Genomic DNA, 25840 nt, shown 5'->3' on the forward strand with positions numbered 1-25840 from the left:
TCCTTTGGGATAAAGTTGCTAGTAAAGAGACCAGTCCTTCATGGGAATGCTTTTTGTTTACTGTTAAAAAGTGCATCTATAATGGCAACTCCTAGAAAAATGACAAGAGACAGTAGGAAGGGATGGTTAGAGCAGCCTGCAGAGAAAACAGTTACAGCAGATCTGCTTCAGAAATTATTTAGCAAGATTAGTATATGCTCAAAAGTAGAAAGGTTCGGCATTTCTCACATGGAGGAATGGTTGGTGAAGATGATGGACCTTGCAGAGATGATTAAACTGACTTCCTTGATTACAGAAAAGACAACATCTACATTTATGGCTGATTGGAAGCCCCTTATGGACTTTTTGAATGAAACAGAAAAAAAATGCACTTATGACTTGTGGTTTGATGATTAGGGGAAAAAAAATAGATAATAGGAAAAATGAGCTTTTCTTTTTGTAACCATAGAGTAAGAGATAGTTTTGTAACCATACTTGTATTTGCTGCAAAGAACATTGGAAGCTTCTTTATATTTCTTTTCATCTTTTCTTTTTGCACTTTTGTCTTTCTTTTGTCTTTCTCTTTTCCTTTTTTCTCTTTCTTTATATTAGTTTTTGTTAGTTTTTATGAAAGAAAGAAAGAAAGAAAGAAAGAAAGAAAGAAAGAAAGAAAGAAAGAAAGAAAGAAAGAAAGAAAGAGGCACCTTTTCCATTTCATATAATGAAGTGTAACAATCTTCCCATAAATGCACTCCAAGTCCCTCCCGGCAATGTTTTCCCCTTTATCAGCTTGCAGATTCAGCTATAAGGCAAGTTTTACTCTTCCCCTGGGTAACTATGCCCTGATCCACCAGAGGAGTTCTGTGTGAAAGCGTGCACTGGAGGCAGAAGCGTATCTGCTTTAGCATCCATATTACAGTGGTGATCCACATTGAATAGGTCAGATGCATCCTTTGTTGTGCCTAAGAATCTCTCTCCCATCTAGAGCAACCAACTTCTATACCCTAGCATGAAAGTAAGTCCTGATAATGTCATTAGACTTTTTGAAGCACCAAGCAGATACGTTCTTTAGTCTTTGCTATAAAAGCTAAAACCATTTATTTTCTAAAATGCACTTTATTTTTTTAATTCATTTCTTGTACGTCATATTTTGTTCTGCATTCCTTTTCTAAATAAATATGTGGTACACAACTACCTGTTTCTGTGGTACACAACTACCTGTTTTGCACTGGGTTATTCAGAAGTCTTGTTATAAACACAAAAGCTGAATCAGTAATCCCACACGGGACCAATACATCTGTATTATAAGATCTGGACTGAAAAAAATCCAGACAACCACTAGCTGACAGCAGAGGGATCTAGAAAACTCTGTCTGCTCCTGATTAACTATCAGACTTGGTAGCCCCATTATAGGAGGCAACAGTAAGATCAAAACTTGCATTCCAAGTAAAACTTCCCTTAGAATTTCATGTATTCCAGTACTTGTATTATTAACCAGGATTTCTAATATAGCTGCATGTAAATATCTGGGATACCTATTGATATATTGACTGGTCAGTGACAGGATTCACACATTGTGCTAGGCCAGGCTTGTTAGCCATCATGAAACATGCACTCTAAGAGTGAGTGAAAGCAAGTCACACAAAATAGATCTGATAAATAGAAAGGAATGTTTCACATACATATTCAGTTATAACTTGGGGAAACATTTCTTGGTGAATTTTTACTCATGGTGCTCATGATACTGAATGAGCAATGCATATAAGGTAGTATTAAAGATGATGCCATTTGTAGAGAGAGTTGAATCTGCCCCTTCCACCACCATAGCCATCCAACATCGCTACATAGAAATCACGTAGAAATCCTTCTCCAGCCCAGTCTTAAGAAAGAGTCTTTTTTTTTTGAACCACATTGTATTCTTCTGCATATTATGCAAGGGCTCCTCACTTTCAAACAAGTTTTGCAAATGTCTCATCCCTTTCAGCCTAGATGCCATTTGTCCCATAGATCAAAAAATACAGTCACACTATAACACCAGAAGGTTTCCTCCTCCAGTGGCTATTAATCCTGCCAAACGCTAGTGATTCGATTTCCTCAGATTTTCTACATCACAACTAACACAGCTTATCATTCCACAAGCTCAGGCACCTTGTAAACCAGTGCTAACAAACAATTCAAAACAAAACTAGAGTTGCTTACAGGATATTCATGGTGTTTATTTTACATTCATGTAAATTATTTCATTATATTGCACTTCGCTTCTATTTATTCCTCTTTCTCTGTGTTGCTTTCAGCAAGAGGTTATTGGCAGCTCAATTTTCATTTATCGTTCTTTGAATCCATGGAATAAATCTAGACACTCGAACATAAACCCCAGGTTTCATGGGCTGGGCACAGCCAAGACCCCAGGAGGTGACTCCATGTAGCACATAACGTCCTTGCTCTTCACAGACAAGAGGTCCTCCACTGTCACCCTGGAACCAAGTATTAAGAAAAGTGAACCAAGAATTCAGTAGAAATCAACATAGCCCTAAGATGAGTTACACACGATTCTCACTAGATGACTTTTGTTGCCTGATCATCTCTTACAAAGCTAATCATAAAAAGGGCTTGATGAGTGTCAAACTAGACCCAAAGGGGCTTTGTGGGGGCGAGATGTCATACAAATAACATGAGCTGGGTGGGCTCTCAAGGAGCAGATATTTATTTATTTAACTGATTGATTTATATAGCCACGCGACTCATTACATGACTCTGGGCAGCTCACAACATTAAAACAAATAAACATAAATACAAATACAAAATAAACAAGAAATAAAATAAATAGCAGCTGGAGAATTAAAAAAAAAAGCCCTCAACACAGCCAGGAAACAGGTTCTTTTACACACCTAGGGCTTCAGGATACATATGGAGGGAAAATGGAACTTTTTTTCACTTGCGGCAGTAATGAGAAGGAAAACCCCCCTGAAGGTGGGATTTTCACTGGGGAAAAAATCAAAACATCCTTGGATTTCTATATGAAGCCAGCATGCCATTCGTGATACATCTTACCTGACAGCTGTCAGTCCCACCATCGATATTACCAGCACAGAGTTCATTGTTACTGACTCTGTTATTCAGAAACTCAGGCCGATTACACACTTTATTTTCAATGACAGGGAAGCCGGTCTCTTTAAGAATGCCTTCTCCACCAGTTCCTTTGAAAAGCAGAGGGGAGGGAGGAAATAATGAAAGGAAAAGCTGAGGATAATCTTTGTTTCCTGACCTGGTAAGAAGGATGAGAGCAGATATATTCTTCTAGCTTCTTCTTCTTTTTTAATAAAAAAAGCTACTTAAAGCCTCAGGATGCAGGTGTAATTTGTCCATGGCATAAAATGAAACTGATAATATTCCAATTTGCTCTAGTAAGCATCATCATCATCATCAAGTATGGCACTACCAAGCCTAAAAAATCCCAATGACTACTAACTGGCAGCTAAAAAACTAAAACACTGTAACACATTGCTGCCATCTGGTGGTCATTTGGATCTTGCAGCCCAAATCTAGTACAGGTAGTCCTCATTTAGCAGCCACAATTGGGACTGGCAACTTGGTCATTAAGCGAAGTGGTTGCTAAGTGAAACCGTGACTGTGCTTATGATCTGACTTCAGCTTTCCTTTGTTTTACAGACCTGCGAAGGTCATAAATGTGAGAACTGGTCACAAAGTTACTTTTTCATCACTGTCATAACTGCGAGTGTTCGCTAAACAAGGCAGTCACTAAACGAGGACTACCTGTAGTCTTAACCAAGTATCCTGCAAAATATTTATTTATTTCTTTATTTAAAATTATATGGCTGCCTACGTTAAACAAATAACTTTAGGCAGCTAACAATACAAAACCAATATTAAAAAAAACAAAAAAATAAAATTAAAAGCAAAAATAATCAATAGAAAAGCCTAAACACCTCACAAATAATTCACAGTCCCAAACAAACATAGTGGGCTCTGTTAACAACCTGGACCTAATGCCTGGGGGAAAAGCCAATTTTTTTATCAGTTCCTGGAAGCCCAACAGGGTCAGAGCCATCCAGATCTCAGGGGCCCCTAAGCCAAACTCCTGTGGAGAGGAAGCTTTGAATTCATCCTACTACACAGGGTGGCTTTTTTTTTGATAGAAGCTAAAATAAGATACAGTGGTACCTCTAGTTATGAACCCCCCTACTTACGAATTTTTCGAGATACGACCAGCTCCGGCCCCAAAAATTTACCTCAACTTGCGAACTTGCCTCGACTTACGAACCAGATCTGCGGCCATTTTCCGCCCGTTCCATGTGGTCCGCGGCCATTTTCTGCCCGTGCCACGTGGTCCACGGCCATTTTTCTGCCCATGCCACGTGGTCCGCAGCCATTTTCCGCCCATTCCACATGGTCCGCGGCCATTTTTCCACCCGTTCTACGTGGTCCACGGCCATTTTCCGCCCGTGCCACGTGGTCCACGGCCATTTTTCTGCCCATGCCATGTGGTCCGCGGCCATTTTCCGCCCATTCCACGTGGTCCGCGGCCATTTTTCCGCCCCTGACATGTGGTCCGCGGCCATTTTTCCGCCCCTGACATGTGGTCCGCGGCCATTTTTCCGCCACTGACATGTGGTCCGCGGCCATTTTTCTGCCCTGCCGCGTGATCCACGGCCGTTTTTCCACCCCTGACATGTGGTCCGCGGACGCCGGAACGGATTAATGGTAATTACATTGAACCTTATGGGAAAATTTGCCTCGTGTTGCGACCAATTCGAGTTGCAACCAGAGTCACGGAACGGATTAAATTCGTAACTTGAGGTTCCACTGTATATGCTATAAATGCACTGCAAGTAATTGTGTCACCTGGAAAAAACTGGGAAGGAGGAATGAATGAATGAATGAATGAATGAATGAATGAATGAATGGATAAATAAATAAATAAATAAATAAATAAATAAGGGACTGTTTTATGTAGCTGAAGATTCATTATTAAAACAGATGTTAGCTAATCTGTACTGCAATAAAAAGCTATATGCAGGGATAAAGTGGGAGCTTGCATTTCACACATTCCAGAGCATGGGATCAACTATTTCTCTTCTGTTCTAGAGATTGAGTGTAAGAACTGCTGTGCATAATTATGTACTTATTTTATGAGGAGTCAAGATCAGTACTTCTGAGGTGCCAGAATCTAAACAGCAAAGCACAAGTACACTGTGCAGTTGAACTCAAGTGCAGATTGCTAGAACTGGTGTACTTATCACATCTGTCTTCCTAAGATTGTCATGGATTCTGTAGCCTGTGCCTCCCTAATGTTGTACTGGCTTTGAGATCACGTTTAATGAAAACAACAGGCAAAATCAACTGAGATAAAGAAACAAGTGAATTGTCATCTGAACATGAAGTCAACACTCTCCTTTTTCCTATGCCAAATGAGTTATATAGCTATCTAGTGGTAGCCATCTACATACAAACTAAGCTTTCTAGATGACACACATCAGGCACACATCAAAACAGAAATGTGCCTAATTTGTGTTGGGTTGTATGGCCTCTAGTACAAGTAGAACTCCTTTTCCTTCTTTGTTGAATTAATACTGATCTCTGTCTTAGCCATCACTGTGGGGGAAAGAATGTATTCTTCCAAGAACTGCCCAGCTGCCTGAAAAATCATATCATAAAGTGCACCCCATTAATAAAGATATTTTTCCAAATTTCTCATAGTGACTGGGTGTTGTGTCCAGATAATAAATACAAAAGCATTCATTCATTCATTCATTCATTCATTCATTCATTCATTCATTCATTCATTCATTCATTCCAAGTCTTCCCAGATGTACAGAAGATAAAATCCATCAATAAAAAATCATCAATTTTATATTAATCAATTTAAAAAATGGGAAGAGGTAAGGAAGAAATGTAAAAATAAAATGGTAGTTACTTTGGATTTTTAGCCATTCTGGGTTTACTCACCTTTTGTGTCACCCCATCCTGTGACATAACATTCTGTCCCACCTGCTACCATGACATTGGCTGAAGGCAAACAGATTGGAATGACTTCACTGGTGATCTTTACAGGGCTGGAAAAAAATGATATTTCATTCTAGTCACTCTGGACATTATAGTAGCTGCTGATTTGTTAGGCACTAGATATTTTTTAAGCTGTATATTCCTAGGAATCTAAAGTTCACACAATGTAAAGTTGGCTTACTTGCCAGTTCCTTAGGCACATGAAACTTCAGAATTTGTTCTCTAAAATGAATATAAACATAACATTCACATAAATGCTGTGGTTACAATTGAGCATTGAACAATTACATATCATATATCTTCCTGTTTCAGATATTCTGTTCTTCAAGACAAACAACTGCTGCTACTATCGTCACTTTCTTCAACAAAATGTATGATAACCTCAATTAGCTTTGAGCCATCCTACCTAATAAACTCACTGTCTCCAGAAGACAATCCTTGATATAATAGAACTGGATCTTAATGTTGTATGAATAAGAACTGGGAACTACTAACCAGCTTCAGCATCACTGTATTCCCTAATGCATCTTTTGTGAAGTCAGTCTGCCTTCATGTTATTCCACACTGTCAACTACTTCCCAACAAAAAATCCAGAAATAACTCAAGCAGGATCTTCCCAAGAGTGACATGTTGAGATTCCCCCTAACTGCTTCCTATTGGGCTGAAAAAAGCCTGTGTTTTGAAATAAAACATTTGTCTGTCTGTCTGTCTGTCTGTCTGTCTGTCTGTCTGTCTGTCTCCATCCATCCATCCATCCATCCATCCATCCATCCATCCATCCATCCATCCAGTTTGTCACCCATCTCATGAAACAACTCTGAAACATTTACACCTCTCTGGAAGTAAAGGAGCAAGAAGGTGTGCCAATCTGGGGAACGGGGGTGGGAGGAGAAGAAAAAGGGTGGAAGATTCCCAGATTTAAACTGGAATTTACCCAAAGACAAATTTTCCAGGTACTGCATTGGTACAAAGGTAGTATCTATTCCAAGATGAGTTTACTCTCTAGAGCAGTGTTTCTCAAACTTGGCAACTTTAAGATGTGTGGACTTCAACTCCCAGAATTCCCTAGCCAGCATGTTCTTCAGGAATTGGGAACAGATAACCAAGTACTGTGTGAGAGTTTGAGCTTTGTTTTTCTATTTGTGTAGGGCTTTGTAAGTCTCTGGTTTTTACATTTTCTGAACATGCTCAGTAAATTGTCTGTTTTTATACAAGTTGGAACCTCTTTAAACAGACTTCCTCTAAAATTAAAACCAGGCCTTTCCCATCTTTGGACCTACCCCAAACTTATATTCTCCTGAGTAGCTTGCTATGGAAGGTTCCTGTTGTCTGTCTTTTAGCAGCGCTGTGTTTCTATTTCTATGGCCGCTGAAATTTTTACTTACTTAAAGCAACAAGATGACTTTGTACATTCTCTTTTTTCCTTTTCTAAATAAAGTAATTTTATTTAGAGCTTGTGAGATTGATTTAAATCCAGTGCGGAGGGAGCTGATTTCACTAGCCATATGCTTCATGCTACAGGCCTAGGAGGAGATATTATATAATTGATTTCATTTTTATCCATTTTTTTCCTGCCATTAAGTCCACAAGCCATGGGGATCCTACCTCTCTCACATACTAGTGAAAAGAAATAGGTTATCATATGTGGTGGTCTGATAAAAATGTTCAGTCTTTGGGGGCTGACATTTTTATTAAAATAGGACAAATCGTAACAGGTCATTATATTAGATTGGCCTCTTTATGTTACCCTTTGAAATGTAAAAATTTGATAGTGTTTTTATTGATTGGAGCTGGGCAGAGAGTGGCAAGATCCTAGAAAACAGGAAAAGGAATATTTCTATATGGTGGGAAATCACCCTAATGGAAAAATTGACAAGAACAAAAGATGGCAATGCCACAATAACATAAAATATGTTTTCTACTTTACTTAACCTTATTAAATATGCTTAACAAAGGCATAATGATCTGTCTACTACCCAGTTCCAGGTTCCTAGATAAAATAATTAAATCATTATATGTATTTTGCTTCTATATTATTTCAGTGTATTGTTAATTGTTAAACTGAAATAAAAGGGGAAAAAGGAGAAAACTTATATAGGATCAAGCTGCCACGGTCAAGACAGATATAGTGTTTCTAGACATTCTCCATAATTCACACTCTTAGGCATTAGAGCAGTGTTGTCCAAACTTGGCCACTTTAAGATGAGTGGACTTAAACTCCCAGAATTGCCCAACCAGCTGGGGAATTCTGGGAGTTTAAGTCCACTCATCTTAAAGTGGCCAAGTTTGGACAACACTGCATTAGAGCCATTAGAATGATTAAGGCAAGCCTATAATTTTGTTTATTTGGCGGGTTTGGGGTTATTTTCAGCTTTAGTCTTTAGATTCTTGCCTGTGATGGAACGTATCTACGAGGAGGAGAGTGATGTGGGAGATCAAGGCTATCAGGAAGGAGGGGCGGCATTCCAGCAGGGGACAGGAAGCAAAAGGCAACACAGTCCGCAGGGAGAGCGTGGGAAACATAAGAGGTTCAGGATCCCTAGAATCTCCCAGGGTATATCCACTTGTTGCTGTAGTATAGATATAGTCTGACAAGAGTCTGTCTATAAGGTGTAAGCAAATAAAGGAACTGTACTCAACTGGACTGTTTCACTGTTGTTCTTGGGTTGGGCCTGACATCAAAGACTTTGGCAAGATTGAAATATGGACTTCTTGGTGGTCTCTGAGCTTGGTTGTTTGCTTCCAAACATTTCATTACCCAACTAGGTAACATCATCAGTGTGATTGAGCGTGGGCTTTGCTGTCTGTTTTTATATGCTGTCTGTACAGCTTGTCCTGCCAGTTTTGGTGGGGGTATAGTTTCTGGCCATCATGCAAAGGAAGGCCCTGGCTGGCACGTAAAAGGAGGTCCTGTCCAGTGCACAAGAGAAGATCCCGGCTGCACTGTCTCAAAAGAAGGCAGTGTGAAAGAAAGCCCCAGCTGGTACAGTAGTACCACATGATGCAGCAGGTGTGGTGGCAGCTGGCAGGGCCAGGTGATGGGTAGGCGGGTGGCCAAAAGTTGATCGTAAATGTGGGTGGGCTCAAATTTTGTTCACGTGACTGCGGGGACACTGTAATAGCCGGAACTTCAAAGACTGGTCGTAAGTCCCTTTGTTCAGTGTGTTGTAACTGAATGGTTGTTAAACAAATGGACATTAAGCGAGGACTACCTGTACAAATAAATATTTCCTAGCCATCATTCTCAATGAGACGTTTGTAGCACATTCCTCTCAATGTGTATTCCCATTGTGTGCCTATTTACTCACTTGTAATCCCTTCCTTCCAATGAATGTAAATACAAATATTAAACAGTGAGGCAAAAGGTACAGGCAAAAGATTCTGAGTGGATTTGAACAACATAGGAAAAAGAAAGAAACATCATGGCATCAGTCTGGCCTCCCTTCCTTCATTGAAGTGTGCTACACAACCAAAGACAGAAGAACATTTTACATGAAAGGAATTTGTAAGTAAAACAAATTTTCCTACCACCTTTAACAAATTTGCAGCCCTTGAATCACTTGAATAGGACCTTCAAACAGAACTGGAAAAACAACAGCTGCTAGATCTTTCAAATCTGTCAGGGAAGAGCAAAATGAGAATCTGGATTCTCTCTTGGTGTCTCATTGTGTGTCTCTAGTACAACTTGCTAGCTCACCTGCTAACCTTAAGGGAAATAAAAATAAGCTTAAAAATAAGATGCAAAATCAGAATATTGAGAGGCTCCCATGGGAAAATTCAACAGAGTTTATGGCAAAGCAATGCCTTCTTACAGTGCAAACTGTTATTTTGTTATTTGAGCAGCTGTCAGGTATAAAATATGACCTGGAATTGCTGAAAAAAAACTTTGAGGCTTTTGTTCAAAAATACAAAGCTTGACCTACCGCTTCCATTAAGGCTTATGCAGAAGCTCTGGCTAAGCCACATATTCTGGACATGTGCTCTGATAAAGGGCAAGTCATTAAAGATATAGCAAAACAAATTGACAAAACTGCTCAACAGTCAGATGTCTGTATTAATAAATCCTTACTCTCTGACAAGGCAAAGAGTGGGGGTTTCATACATACTAAAGCCTCTTTGGATACTAAAGAAGCAATTCCCTACAAGTTAAATTGTTCACTTCAGACACAACAGATTGCTCTCTGTATCTCCCCGAATAGACTAAATATTGGATGCTGAGATTCCAGGAGAGTAATTGTAACTTCCCTAGGACAACTTCTTCACTGTCAACACAGACAGATAGATTTATGTGCTGTTGAATGGCTTCCAAGTGCTGCAAACTGAAAACTGCTGATTCTGCTGTCTTTTTAAACAGCCTGCTATCCCGCTGATGTTATTCAAGATGAGATTATACTTAGCATCATTTCAAATCTTTCCCACCAGAGTCTTTCACAAAGTAAAAGTTAATTCCCTATTCAGTTCTGTCTCACCTAGTTTCCATAACCATTTCAAAACTTTACCAGATGCCACCAAGTTTGCCACCTGGCCTTGAAAAAGCAAGGCTGTAGGCGTCAGCCAGTCTCACTAAATGAAGATGTGTCAGACCCAGCTGAAGCTGGCCTTATCAGTGCTTTTGATTTCCTGCCCAAGAATGAACAAGATAATATAATACACAAACTGGAAAATCTTAAGAAAGCCTTACTGGTTACAATTGCTGCAGCAGAGCCACTTATTGATCTTGTGTCTCCAAACATCAGTACTAATTGCCCTCCCTCAGTGGATAGTGGAATGGCTGGATATAGCCCTCCAAATGATATTTGTTCCAGCCCTTATGGAGCAGTTGGGGAGCCTATTGGAGAGTGCTAATTATTGAGGAGGAGATATTCCCTATATTGAGATCCCCCACAGGGTCCATAACTGCAAATCATGGGCAGGAGGAGGATCACCCATGTGGGTCAGCTTAAGTCCAGATGCCCTTGGTGATGAAGAAGAAAGCCAACATGTTCCTCAAAGATTACAAATAACCCCTGCTTTAGTAGATCCCGTGCAGAAACATCGTGATCCATTAACCCTGCATCCAGTGACACCGAATTAAGCTGCTGCAACACAAGTACCATTGGACGGTGCCAACTTTGTCACTAAAGAGTTGGATTCTCATGAGCAGCCACAGGACTTGCTGGAGGCAAGCCAGCCCTTGGCAGAGACCCTGCTGCCCTCCTCTAGTTCACCATCCCAACATCATGATCTCGCAACATTGGCTCGCCAAAACCAACTCATATGACTCTTACTGGATGCTCACATAATCTCTCTATTAACTTGGAATATTGCAGGCTGGTCAGAACCATTAAAAGACCAACCTTTCTTTGACTACCTATTGCAATTTGATATTCTTTTTTACAGGAAACCTGGGCCATATCAGAGGTGGAGTTAGATGGTTACTGGGTCAATTCAATCTTGGGTACCCCAAGTAAGGTAGGAGGGAGACCCTAGTTAGTACAGCTTTACAACTGAAATGTGTTCCTCTGCCTTCTTTAAACCCATAGGTATCAGCCTCCCTACTGTCCCTCAAGCAGGCTGAAATCATACTTTTTAACATCTACATCCCCCCCTTCTAAAACATATGTCCAGACTAACAGCACCTGGAGATATATCTTGCTTAGATACACACCCTGCAGCATCAGTAATAACTGGTGGGGATTTAAATGCCAGGATGGGGCCAAATGATCACTCCCTATTCCATCAGTTTAAGATCTTTTATGAGGAGGACAACTAGAGGAACCCCAATGCACTAGAGAATTTAAGGATCTAAAATCTAATTGGGCAGGATTATGTGTTAGGCAGATGACCACGCATTTGGAGCTGTACATACTCAGTGGCTCCCTAGATGGGGATCATCCAGCAGAATACACTTACTGGGGGGCAGGGAGAAGATCAATAGTTGATTACTGGATCGCATCACATGATTTCCTAAATGCTGTACAATGGATGGACGTAGATGCATGTTTAGAAAGCCGTCACCAACCCCTGTACTAACTATGACACCACTCTGGGAATCAGTAAGAACAGAAGCAGTCTATGTCCCAATGCTGGAAAATACCAACACAGAGTTTGTGTTGTTTCATTCAACACAAATAAAATGGCAAGGAAGTGGTGCAAAAGCAGTCGCTAAATGGCTGGCAGCCCCAGAAACCTTAGAAATTCGTGCACACCTTTAGACAAGTCTCAAAAATCATACTTAGACTTGTATGATCTGTTAATTTTTAATCTGAAATCTGCTTTTGTCAAAGAAAAAAACAACACTCCAGTAACTGGGGTGTAAAACATAAAAAATGGTTTGATCAGGCCAGTGCACAGCTGAAATGGTCATATCATACAGCATATAGAAAGAGTAAATGTTTTCCTACTGAGGACCAACTACTTTCACGATGGAATTTAAAGGCTTGATACAAAAGAAAAGATTGGCAATAAAAGAGACCTGGCAGAAACTAATTCAATCAGTCAGGAAGAGGGATTCTTCCCTCTTCTGGCAACCTACCAGAGGACTAGGAAAACTGCTAGCCTCCCCACTCAATCAAGGACCAATACAAGCTTGGGAAGAGTATTTTAGAGGGTTATACATGGACCCTGCTAGTAACATAAATGAGAGTGAGGTCGACCTGGACCAAGTTCAGAATTGGCCCCCTATTTCTGTGCAAGATGTAACCCGATTGAATGAATCCTTAAGGTGAGCAAGGCTCCAGATGTTGATTGTGTTTGCCTGAAATAATTAAAAAGAATCCCAGCTGGTAGGCACCTTTGCTAGCATCTCTGTTGACATTCACAGATCAGACTGGTCATGTTCCAAAAGATTGGGGGCTGGCAATAATAGTCCCAATTTATAAAAAGGGCAATAAGAATGATCCATGCAATTACAGACCTATCAGCCTTTTGAGTGTTGTTAGCAAATTATATGCTAAACATCTAAATCACAAACTCCAAGACTGGATAGAAACAGAGGGCATAATCCAAGATGAGCAGGCAGGATTCAGAGAAGGGAGGTCAACAGCAGACCATATTCTGATGCTCCACCATCTTGTACAAAAATACACTTGTAAAAAGAAATCCTCCCTCTTCATGGCCTTTCTAGATTTTAACCATGCCTTTGACTCAATTTCCAGGAATGCCCTTTGGGAAAAATTAAAAAACACAACTATTGACAGGCACCTCCTCTTTTTGATACAGAAATTATATTCCAACACCACCTTAAAAGTGAGGTACAATACCCAAGGGTTCCTCTCTGGCACAGTAAGTGTTCAGAAAGGAGCAAGACAGGGATGTATTCTTGCCCCCTCTCTTTTCAACTTGTACATCAATTCAATGGTGGACCTTCTTCATAATCCAGATTTCCATATGCCTAAACTAGCAGGGTGCAAAATCCCTATACTCCTCTACACTGATGCTGCTGCCATAATTTCACAAACCTCTATAGGGCTGAAAAGAGAAATAACAGCAATACTTTGGTACTGCAGACAAAACCATCTGGTTATTAATTTTGATGAATCTAAAATTCTGCTCTTTGCTAAGAGAGCTGCCCAACAATCCTGGAGAGTAGAAGGGCACAAGTTATTTATTTCATTTAAGTTACCTCCACTCTAAAGGCACCTGGAAAGCGCACCAGAATCACATAGTACAGCTAGCTTTTAGGTCTACAAGTGCTATTAAGCGCTTCTTTTACACAAGCGGAGGACAATTAATCCCTGCGGCATTAAAACTTTTTGAGGCCAAACTGCTAGCCCAGATCCTTTATGGGGCACAAGTAGGAATTTATGCAGAGAAGGCTGCATTGGAAACAGTGCAAACAAAATTTTTGAGATCAATCTTTGTTGCATGCCATGGAACAGCAAATGCCAGGTTAAGGCTTGAGACAGGAATGCCTGCTATCCAGGTAAGGGCTTGGAGGAGGATGATACAATACTGGCTGAAAATCCAATTCTTTCCAGTCAGACTGATCCCTCTAGTTTTAATAGACAATTTTCCTTCTCCCTGGAAACAGGCCGTGGAGCAGAAGTTGACATTATATGGGCTTTCTGTACCATTCCCAATTTCTTTAGGATATGACCAAGACAAACAACTGCTCACTCAAAGAATAAGGGATATGGAATTTCAGATTGAAATCAATAGGCTGCCCCAACATGGCAGCAATTGGATAAATATGGGCAGTTGGGAACCAGCAAGATATCTACAAAATCTAATTTTCCCCAAGCTGAGAACAGCACTTTTCAAAGCCAGGCGTAACGTCTTACCATCTGCATTGCTGCAAGGTAGATATTCCAAAACCCCATTAACCGAGTGCTCCTGCCCACGTGGCGACAAAGAGATCAAAACCATTTCACATGTATTATTACACTGTAAATTCTACAGGGATATCCGGTCTGCTTATCTTCTGCCCCTAATATGTAAATTTCCAGGAAGACCAGACCATTTCTATGTGAACCATCTTCTAGAAGATTCGAAACTGTTTATCACCTGTGCAGTAGCCAAATTCTGTGCTGCCGCAATGCAAATAAGGCATAACTGGTTACAGAAATAATCACTTCTGTTTTATCTATCACTTTAGATTTAACATATACTAGCTATCTTGTTTTTAGATGATACATACTTTACTTCATAGTCTGTAATATTTTAGACGTATACTTGCACAAGTAATTAATACACTATTATAGCAGTATATGTCACATTTTTAGGTGGGCTTTTATCTTTGTTATGCTAGTATTTTATGTCATCTATTCAATTTTACTTTGATGTATTTTTTTTAATTTTTGCTGGTCATTGACCGAATAAACCATTATTATTATAATATTAAACAGTGAGTGTGTTCTCCCTCATCCCAATTGGGCCTCCTTTCCAATTGTCTCTGCCTGTTCAGATATCTGGTAATCCTAATCCTTAGCCATGGAAGCTCAGAGTGACTTTTAGTCAGTCATCCACCCTACCCCAAAGGGTTGTATGGAGAAACATTAACTTATGTGGAGGGAATGTTATGTGTGCCACCTTGAGCTTTTGGAAGAATGGAGGGATATAAATCTAACAAACAAATAATAAAAATAAATCACCTGGCAGAAGAAGAACTCTGTTTTTATCATTAGTGGACTAAAACCTAGGTTCTCATGCAGCAAAAGCTCCAAGTATGCTGTTGTTATAGATTGCCATATACATTTGTTTCATATATATTTACTGTCGAACTCAAACTTGAAATTAATGTTCTTACTTCTAAATTGTACACAACCCAATCTGTACCCATTAAAAAAAAAAAAAGAATTATATGGATACTCTTCCATGCCAGAAGATTACCCCAGTTACAGTGGTTTTGTTCATAACAACACAATGCCATTACTTAAAAACAGAGGCATGGTGGGCTCCAATAGCTCTGGAAACCACTTCAGTCAAGCATTGGACCATAATGGAGTCAGATCAGTTCAAATGTCATTTTAGCATAGTTGCCACATTCATGGTCTAGAATGGAGAGTAAAGAGATTATTGAAGATAAATATGACTGAAAGGATACCTGCTTAATTTCAGCAAGGCAATGTCTGCCCTCTTTGGTTCTTTGACTATTTTCTGAACATTTCGATGCTGTGTAGATGGTTCTAAACCTTCCTCCGTGTGCAGGCCAAGCGACACTTTGTAAAAATTAGGATTTGATGACCTACGAAAGGCAGATTTCCCAGGTGAGAATATCTCCATATATCCATAACTCAGGTCTATTCACTATAGCTAAGAAGAGGACAATTCTCTGAGAATTTCTGAAGGTTGGAGATTGGAATCTATGTTATATAAGTCTGCAGGGAGGGCAAACAGGGCCAAGCTAGCTCTGTGAATTATGAAAGCTGTGCTGAATTCAACCAGCTAAATGATTAGAAGTCTCAATTCCACTGGGAAGATTTCTGGGAATTATGGAAAAGCAGGATATCAGGCATCAGATGCCAATGGTTTATTTAACTGTATTTACTTATTAAATGACACTAATTGCTGTTAACCTACAATCAATAGATCATAGGTTGAAGTTCTTCTCTATAGAGAAACACAGGAAGCTGACACTCCAAGCCAGACTACTATTCCATACAGTATATGCTCAGTATTACAACTGTGCCACTTGGCAAGTGGTTTCCGAGGTTTTAGATACAGGTCCTTGCCAGCCCTGGACAGAGATGCCAACTAACTACTGAAGCTGGCCCCTCCTGTATCCAAAGCAGGAACTTCTGATTCTGGAGATACAGCTCTTTCCCATATGCAGTTACTCAGAGAAGGCAACTGAGAAAGACAGGAAACGTAGTCTGCCCTTTTTGCTAACAGGCTTTTCTGGGAACCCAGTTGCCAGGCCACAGTGGAGAAGTTTACACACATCACAAAGCCAGATCCAAACAAATCATATTATGGTTCGGAACAAACTGTGAACCAAGCCACAAACTGCAGGGTAGAAGGAGGTCTTCCTCTCAGTCAGTCATTTCCAGTGTAAAGCTGCCCTGCTTTATTGGCAATACATTAGTTCTCAGAAATTAGACGTTGTTTTCTTCTACTGATTTATTTCTATTTCTAGTTTTCCTTTTCCCCCAAATAGTTTCCTAAAAGCTGATTCATGAATAACCTTGGATAAAGTTTATCAGTCTCTTTAATAACCATAATATGTGAGCCACTAGCTTGAGCTCAGACACAAAAGTTGGTGAATGATTCCCAATGAAAGAAAGCTGGGATTTGGAATGCATGGCTAACGCTAAACTAAATGGCAGATTTCTCAAAATGGCAAGTGGCAAAATGGCAGATTGTCATAATCTGACAAATATCTACTAGGACTAGTATAACGGGACCAAAAAGATCCAGATTTCCTCAGAATGGCCCCAAAGAGAGAGAGAAAACTCTAACTCTTTGCTCCAGCTTATGGTCACCTGAATTTCGGCAGCCCAGGTACGGTAATCTAATTTCTACTCCTTCATCTTGGTGTCTTTTACCTGTAGAGTGACTACAACTCCCAGAATTCCCAGTCAGCTGGCTGAGAATTCTAGAAGTTGTCGTTTCAACCCATTGCAACAGCATTGGATTGGGAAAAGCTAGTCTCTTGTCCAAGAAAAGTTTTACCGGTCTAAGCAGTGAGTTGCTGTCAGAACCCACTGTGGATGTATCAATGTGCCTCCACAAAAGTGGCGATCACTGAAACTGAAAAAAAAACAACAGAAAATTAATTTCGTAGTAAATAATTCACACAGAAATCAGAGGCTGCCCATTCATTATTCAATCTCCTCATTCACAGGCATTACACAGAGCTAATACCAGCATCCATGAAACAGCTTAATTTATAACAGTTCACAGCAAACTGAATGGCATTTCTTTGCTTGCTTTTTTGAGAGTAATAAATTCAGGGAGAAAAGCCAGGTTCGGCTGCTGTAGCAAAAACAGCAGAGTCTTGTACTACCTTAAGTACTAACAGATTTATTATGGCATTAGCCTTTATGGAGCCATTATGCAAAGTGATACCTAAATTAACCATGTATTTCAAGCAGATGAGAGATGTAAACAATGAGGAAAAATAGCAATGAAATAAAAAAGGCACTGTTTCAATAGTACAAGGTAAAGGTTAAATGTAAAAAAGAGGATAATAATTGCTCATGGTACTGTTCTTAACAAAAGCTAAACAAAGCCAGAGCTGGCTAGTGCTTGGATGGGAGACCACATGGAGATCTCACAGTTGCTAGACTTGGGAGTTGAAGGCAGTGGCAAACCACCTCCAAGTATTGCCAAGAAAACATGGATATATAGTCCCCAGGAGTCAACTGTCATTTGAGAGAGCCTTTACCTTTACTATTATTGTTGTTGCTGTTACTATTCTTATTCTGAATACACTGAATGCACTATATACACCTTTCACTGCTGCTGAATTGAAGTGCTGCTATCCACTAATTAATGAGTTGGGAGAAAACTATACCAGTGTGGAAGTTGCCATCTTGCGGCCAGTCCTGCCTCTGCTGTTACCTCTGCTGTTACCTCTGCTAAAGTCAACCTGGCCAGCTGACTCCCTTCCAGAGAGCTGAGTGACAATGCCCAGGAGAGTTTATACCTTTTAGGCTACTTTGGGGCAGTGTCAAAATATGAGGAGAAATACTGCTTTAATACAGGTGTAGTTAAGGGCAATTTAAGCCTGTCTCCCTCACGGGTTGAGGAGGAGATGAAGCCAACATCATGGGGAGGAGGCAGAAGGGAAAATGATGTTGCCACTGTATGTTTGTGCCAGGGTTAGATGCAGCCGGGGAAGATCCTGAGTCGTGCAACATTACACAATTAACTTCTCTCTTTCTCATCCAAAAGGATGTCTGGAGATAACTGGATCTACATGCCAGCCACATAAGAGAATGCTCAGGGTAGGAAGTTGCTGCTGCAGACATGGGAACAACTGGCACCAAGATTTAGGGTGAGGTTAAAGGCTTTACTGCTTGCCTGGAAGCAACATTCGAGCTAATTTCACCAATATGCAATTATATATTTTGTCTATCCCCCAGTAGCTAGGAAATAGGAAGAAGCAAGCTTTGGAAAAGGAAGATGTGCTGTTATTTAAAACTTTTGGGGAAATAATCTGGTTAGTTCCTCCCCCTTAAAAAAAAAAAAGCGGTAAGTATCTTCATAGAAAAGTTTAAAATGAGGAAGGCATGCACAAGCTCTGAGCAATAAATAAACAGAAAAAGAAATGCAAAGATTTAAAAATAGTAAACCAAGTAGGACATGGGAGAAAGTCACAACCCAAGCCCAGAATAGAATATCGGAGAGAGATTTTTGCTTACTGGGTGCATTAGAAGTATAATAAATAATCATAATATTTAATACCGTATGCGGAGACTGATCTGCCAGGGCCAGGAATGGGCATTTGAAACACAGCCACCAACGATTCTTCCAAAACAGAGAAGTGGTTCATATTTGGCTTTTCCACATCCGTCATCAGAAAGAGCTGAAATACGAATGGGAGAGATGTAGAAATGTAAGACAGAATCATATGTGAAGCTTACAGATGTTCCAGGAATAGGAGGGATCCGTTATTTTGAAAACTTCTTTTCAAAACTTCCTGTCGAGCACTCCTAAGCAGTCATTCTTACACAGTCCCTGTAAATGTATGGCTAATTAACAGGGTTTTTGTAAAAAAAAAAAAAAAATCCATAATAGCCAAAGCTGCTTCTGTCTACCACTGGAATATCTGAGGCTGACTAAGGACCATTTTCTCCATCCACATTTTTTAATATGTGCAATGCGATCCAATTCATTCATTTAAAAGAGAATCCATGAAACATTATGCCCTGGTAATGTCTGTAGGGCAGTTGCTTTATTTATTTCTTTGTTTGTTCAATTTGAATCACCGCCCATCTTGCATATGCAACTCTGGGTGGCTCACACAGTTAAAAAAAACAAAACAGCCAGATACAGATACAAATAAATAACCAAAGAGTAACAACAAAAAAACATTAAAGCATTTTAAAACGATTAAAATGCATTAAAACCCTAAAAAGTTTCCATAAAAATTATGGAAAACAGCTTGCAGGTTTCTTATAAGTACAGCCATTCAGTCAGAAAATGTTGGTCCATGTTGTTAAACCAGCAGAATCCATGGGGGAGGCAAGTCTGATGTCAGCGGCATTGTGATCCAAGCCCTACCACTTTTCTGTGTGTGGTGAGATGTCACACACATGTCCTCAAAGGGGTGGGACTTGCAACGTGACATCATGATGCTGCTTTTGTCATTCTGATGAAACCAGTGTGTTCCTATGGATGCCACTATATCAAACCAAAATCTCGACTGACTTACAGCTGCACATAGATATATGAGAGGCATTATTGATAAAGTAGCAACTGTATTGATTGACTAGTGGATTATTGATTGAGGAACAACTGCACAAACAGTAAAACATCGTAAAATGTCAGAATTAGACCCAATGTCTACCATTGGAATATCTTGGAATAACAAGAATTTTGAGGGTTGGCCACAAGAATGTGAATGTGCTCAATTTTTGCAGTTTATAAAATCCTGCCAATTTAACACTCATTAATAATAGGGGCCAATGATTTTAAAATGCTTTACATAACCAAGCTAATAATATAAATAAGTGATTGAGGACAGAATGAGATATGAAGAGTTGTCGACTTGTCACCAAAACTGGTAACCTTGTCAAGTTTCTCATCTGATCCCACTCTATGCAATGGAAATATATAAGATGGAATCATCACATCTAGAATCAGAACTGATTCCTTGCCTTTCATTCCCTTCACATCTTTAATTGCATCGTAACTTCTGTAATATAGACATAAATATATATCTTTCCTTTCTTTCTGAGACTTCAAGGTAGCATTCATTTTTCCCAAATTTTATCCTCACAAAAACAACTCAGTGAAGTAGAGAGAATGATAGGCCTAAAGTTGGACCTGGACTTGAGTCTCCCTAGTCCAAGTTCAACACCTTAACAACAGCACCTGATCACATGAACAGCAATACTTATTGTGGAGCAGAGAGGAAGGACTATGTAATGTGATGACATACTGATGGCAAAGGGTTTTTTAAAACATATTAAATCCATCTCTTATGATCTTTAAAGACAATTAATTCCACAAAATCTTGGACTTGTGAGATAATGTTTAAATAGAGTTGGCTACCAACTCTGCTATGCTGGAAATGTAATATTGGTGAGAGAACACTTACTCGTATGATATAGGCATATCCATTAATATTCTATTCTGATATAATATTTATAAATCTGTTAATATGGGGTAACAGAAATCAGTACTGTGGGGTCCTTGGGATTCTCTGAGCTTGGTTCTTTTCTTGCAAACGTTTCATTACCTGGCTAGGTAACATCTTCAGTGCTAGAATGGGATGGGGTTTGCTCTCTGTTTATATACTGCGGCATGCCCTGCCAGTGTTGGTGGGGGTGGGTTTTTTTTTTTGCTCCTCTGTTAGTTCCTTGATTAGGGTATTGTTCACTGCTTGATTGGTGCCTGGTGGTAAACTCTGCTTATCTGAGTGATGATTGCTGGTGAGATGCTCTGGTCTTTTGTTTTCTATTGTCTCTTTTGAATAGTGTGTAGATGCTGTTTATCTCTATGTGTCTGTTAATAGCTGCCTAGAAGCTATAGCACTTCCCCACATACAACTTAAAATATGGATCTGGTATGTAGATGACACTTTTGTTACAATAAAAATGGAACAACTAGAGAAGACACATGAAACCATCAACAACATCTTCAAAGGAATAAAATTCACCAGAGGAAGAAAACAACAGTTCCTTAACCCTTCCTGGGCATCCTCATCAGCAGAGGAAACAACAGTAAATTGGAAACCCAAGTTTATCGGAAGACAACCCACACTAATCAAGTACTCCATTACCAAAGTAACAACCCAACCTCCCACAAGAGGAGCTGTGTAAGAATATTATTCAAGTGAGCACAAATGCATTGCAGCAACCCAGAACAGCAGAAAAAGGAAACAGACCACCTATACAACATCTTCCAACAAAATGGATATCCGCGCAACTTTATCAAAAAGTGCCTGACCACTCAACCTACTACAACACAACCAACACAAGCTATGAAAAGGATCACACTGCCATACATCAGAAACGTCTCAGAAACCACCAACAGACTATTACAACCACATGGCACCTCTGTAGCACACAAACCAACTAAAGCCCTCTGAAATATCTTAAGTAAACCAAAAGACCCAGTAGCCCAAGAAGAAAAAACAGGAGTCATCTACAACATACAGTGTAAGGACTGCAACAAACACTATGTAGGACAGACAGGCAGAAGGCTGGCAGAGCGCATCCATGAACACCAACCAGCAGTCAGAAGACACGATGAAAACTCCTTAATCTCACAACACATGGACAGACTTAACCATAGTTTTAACTGGGAAATGGTCAGCATTTTAGACCAAGCTAAATCCAAAAATGCAAAGGAATTCTTGGAAGCTTGGTATTCAGACAAGGAGTTCAACCCTGAGCTACACATATTCGCCTCTCAGTACTGTTTAAAGCTGTGATTTATGCAATGCATACAATTATATACAATCATTTATACAATTATATACAATTTTGGGCTGTATCACTATGTGAAAAATTATACATGCATCATGCATGGGGGATAAGTTGGTGGAAAGACAGTTATTCCAGAGTTAGAGTCTTGTATTATAGAATCATTTTATGATTATACAATTATGAAAAATGTATACTATGGGAGGCATGTATAACATTGCTCCATAAATGCACTTTATTGATTATTTTCTGTAATTAATAAAAAATCCCAATGCATTCTTCCATAACTTCATATAATGGAGCAAGGACAGGGAATTAGAGATGGCTGCTGTTATCATAAGAAACCTTAAGCTATCTAGTTCCAGCATAAGGCTGTGCTTGAAATGGAAAATTCTTTGGAATTTTTTATTATAACCATTGAGACACTCTGGCTGTCATTGGTACATCAAGATGATAGATTAGATAGATAGATAGATAGATAGATAGATAGATAGATAGATAGATAGATAGATAGATAGATAGCTTTTAAAATGAAATATAACAAAAACCAGCAGTCCAACTTCTGGCTGCAACCTTCATCTTTTTCAGCAAAAGTCATACACTGTCACTATCTTTATGACCTCCTGAACTCAAACAAGTATTTTTTGAGCCCACATGGCTATAATGTAAGCCCAGAAAAAGTCATAGCTCTTTTAAAACACAGTCAATAGGTCAACCAAGAGTGCCCACACTAAATCCTTGCCTGCTTCAGATCTGAATACTGCACATCTCCAGTTCATTCTAATCCAAAGCCTCCCCTCCAGAACCTTATTTTAGCCCCAGTGAAGCACCTATTTGCATGAATAGGACTTTCTCCCCTTACATCAGCCCTGGATTAACCATTAAGCAAAATAAGCATGTGCTTAGGGCACCAAGGGAAGGGGGGTACCACAGACTTTTTCCTCCTAGCTATCACACCCTTAAGTCTTTCACTGCCACACTTGACTTTAGCTTTTAGCACTTATTGAGTCTTAATGTCTTGTCAAGTTAAGCAATGGAAGGGCAGAGAGGCATCATTGTTGGGCTATGCCTAGGGCATCAATTGGCTTTAATCTGACCCTCCCTTACAACTAAATTACTACATTGAATGTGGGAAGAAGGACTTTGAGCAGGGAGAGTAAAGTATATAGTGAAAGGCAGAATAAGAGAAGGAGATGATAAAAAGTAAGTAGGTAGTCCATTTCAAGTCATGGTCATCCCATTGTGGGCCCATCCATCATTAATTCTCACTAACAAGGATTTCTCACCCTCAAAATAATAATACACTTATTGGTAGTGTACTTACGGCACTGTGGAATGTCACAGTATTCCCATCCTTTATTTGGATCTGTGGTATAGCACCAAGGACCATTTGTATCACCATCAGGATTTCTACAATACTATAAAGAAATAGAAGTAATATTAATAGGACTGGGCTTCATTTAGCCTCACTTTTTTCAAAATGCAGCCAAAGTAAATGTTAATATAATAAAATGAATATAGTTATGGGAATATGAAGTCAAATAGTAGTAATCTGCTTACATTTAGTGCCAACATAATATTGGCTCACCCAGAAATCATGGTTTGTCATTCAAGAATGAGCCTTTATGTTGCCTTCCACTTCTCCTATCACAAACACACATCTTTACTCTTATTTTAGTAGCCTTAACCATAATTTAGGAACCTAAACTATGTCTGAGTCTTGTAGTATCTCACTTTCAATTAGGTTATGCAAATACGCTGAAATATCTGACTTCACATTACTACAGTGTCACAGTTTCTAATGAAACAAATTTTAGAGCAATATATGCAACATTGATGGAGGAAGAGGGAAGGATACAAATGACAGAGAAGAAAAAGAAGAAATCATGTCCAAGAAGAAGAAATATTGATGGGGAAGGGACACTTTTGTACTTATTGTCACAGACCTAAACTTGTCTGATAGCATTATTATTATTATTATTATTATTATTATTATTATTATTATTACTACTACTACTACTACTACTACTACTACTACTACTATATCCTACCTGATTCTTGTGGCCAATGCTACTTACATTTTTCTCCAGTCCTGACCTTGGGTGAGTATCTGGTGTGAAAGAAGTATGCTCATGAGGGAACTGTGATTGCCATTCTTGGCAGGTTCTGCTACTCCCTGTGGTTGCAACATGTCCACGATAGTCTCTACCACTTCCAATCCTACAGTCTTTAAAGAGAGAAAAGGATGAACTAGAACTTGCTATTATATAGGATATAGACTTACTTCACCACAGGTTGAATAATTATTCCTTTTATGAGAAATCCTGGGAATTGCCATTGTATGTGGGGGAACAGGTCCAAGGGTTAAGAGTTATTAATTTCACCAGTAGCTTTGGTCTGAAATAGCAACATTTGGGATACCCTGAAAAGAATACTGAAGACAAGATTTTTCATGGTGCAACAAGTGGTGCAGAATACTTCTGAAAGTTTTAATTGAGGACATTCTCTGGACTGTAGCCACAAGGGAACATTAAAAGCAATACAACATTTATATGGTGGATGCTGGGTTTAAAGTGAAAGGGTCCAACCCTTCTAGGTCTAGCTGATAAGTTTACAAGAGTGGATAATCTGAAGAAAAAGGGGAATGAATAATTTTAAAAATCAGAAATGAGAATCAAGAACCACATGAAGTTTATGAGTAGAAACAGAGGGAATAGATGAATTAAGACAAAATAGGTTGAAATGAAATAGGAAAGAAGGAAGACTCAAAATGATCTTAATGGGGACTTCCAAGAGTGCATCAGATTGTATTCCCAGAAAGACTTTATAGAGCAGATAGCAGACATATATACCAGTGATTCTCAACCTTCGGTACATGTAGCAAAGTGGGACTTCAAAATAGCCTAGGCAGGACACAGAGTAAATCAATAAAATATTGTGTTACACAGTTATAATAAATTACTGTAATAATGGAATGCCCATTAAAACAAATTTCCTCCTTAGAAAAAAATAGCCTTTTTATTTCTACTCTGGTGGCCCATGGTTCTTTGACAGAGCCCTTGGTGGGACTTCAGTATGAAACCTGAGAACCAATGCTATACATGATTACTCAAAAGATTGACCACCAAGTTCAATGAAACTTATGTTCAAGTAAGTAAATGTAGTATTGAAATCTATGTCTTCAGTCCTATATCCATTTATCTTGAAATAAGTCTCTCAGATGGGCTTAATTGTCTAATGGATGTATTGTCACTGAAAATTCATTAAAATGGAGTATGACTTCTATTGAAGTATAGACAAAGAAAGATTAGACAAAGTTTAGAAAAAAGGCTGGTATTAAGAAATAAAGTATGGAGATAATACATACAGGTAGTCCCCAGTTAAGAATGCCTGGTTTACAGACAACCCATAGTTAAGAACAGAGCCTATTGTAGCAAAATTCAAGTTAAATACACAATGGTTTGAGTCAATTACACAATACTACTTATATAATGTTATACAATAATACTGTTCTGGCAAATTTGACTTAAGGACAGACCTTGGGAATGGAACTCATTCTTAAACTGGGGGCTACCTGTACAGCGGTGATGGTAAAATCCCCAAAGCTGACCATTTAAGATACTAAACTCCTAAAAATTTTTACAAGTTCAATGGGGGGAGGAGAGAAGCAGGAAATAGCTGCACCAGAAAAAGATCTGTCAGAACTCTTACGTTCATCTGCTCCTCTGATCTTATGCACAAATTCTCCAGAAATAATTATCTGAAAAATTAATAGAACATAATAGAGAGAATGATGAACTTGACTATGGATTGCTAATGGT

At 39.2% G+C, this 25840-nt stretch overlaps 1 protein-coding gene across 1 annotated transcript in view; it reads right to left on the reverse strand.

The window, feature by feature from the left end:
• Positions 1-2170: 2170 nt before the first annotated feature.
• Positions 2171-25840, reverse strand: part of PLG (plasminogen) — a 40678-nt gene continuing 17008 nt past the window's right edge. The window contains exons 12-19 of the mRNA XM_025171126.2: positions 24098-24246; positions 23344-23437; positions 18832-18952; positions 17095-17172; positions 15527-15667; positions 5947-6053; positions 3031-3176; positions 2171-2453 (exon numbers count right to left, since the gene is read on the reverse strand). Of these exons, the coding sequence (XP_025026894.1) occupies positions 2292-2453; positions 3031-3176; positions 5947-6053; positions 15527-15667; positions 17095-17172; positions 18832-18952; positions 23344-23437; positions 24098-24246 (998 nt within the window). The 3' untranslated portion in view covers positions 2171-2291. The remainder of the gene's footprint in view (positions 2454-3030; positions 3177-5946; positions 6054-15526; positions 15668-17094; positions 17173-18831; positions 18953-23343; positions 23438-24097; positions 24247-25840) is intronic.

This window comes from Python bivittatus, unplaced genomic scaffold (genome assembly GCF_059951505.1).
Source record: "Python bivittatus isolate LINGU-HERP-01145 unplaced genomic scaffold, Pbiv_v1 ctg000020_np1212, whole genome shotgun sequence".
In the NCBI taxonomy this organism is placed as follows: domain Eukaryota; kingdom Metazoa; phylum Chordata; class Lepidosauria; order Squamata; family Pythonidae; genus Python; species Python bivittatus.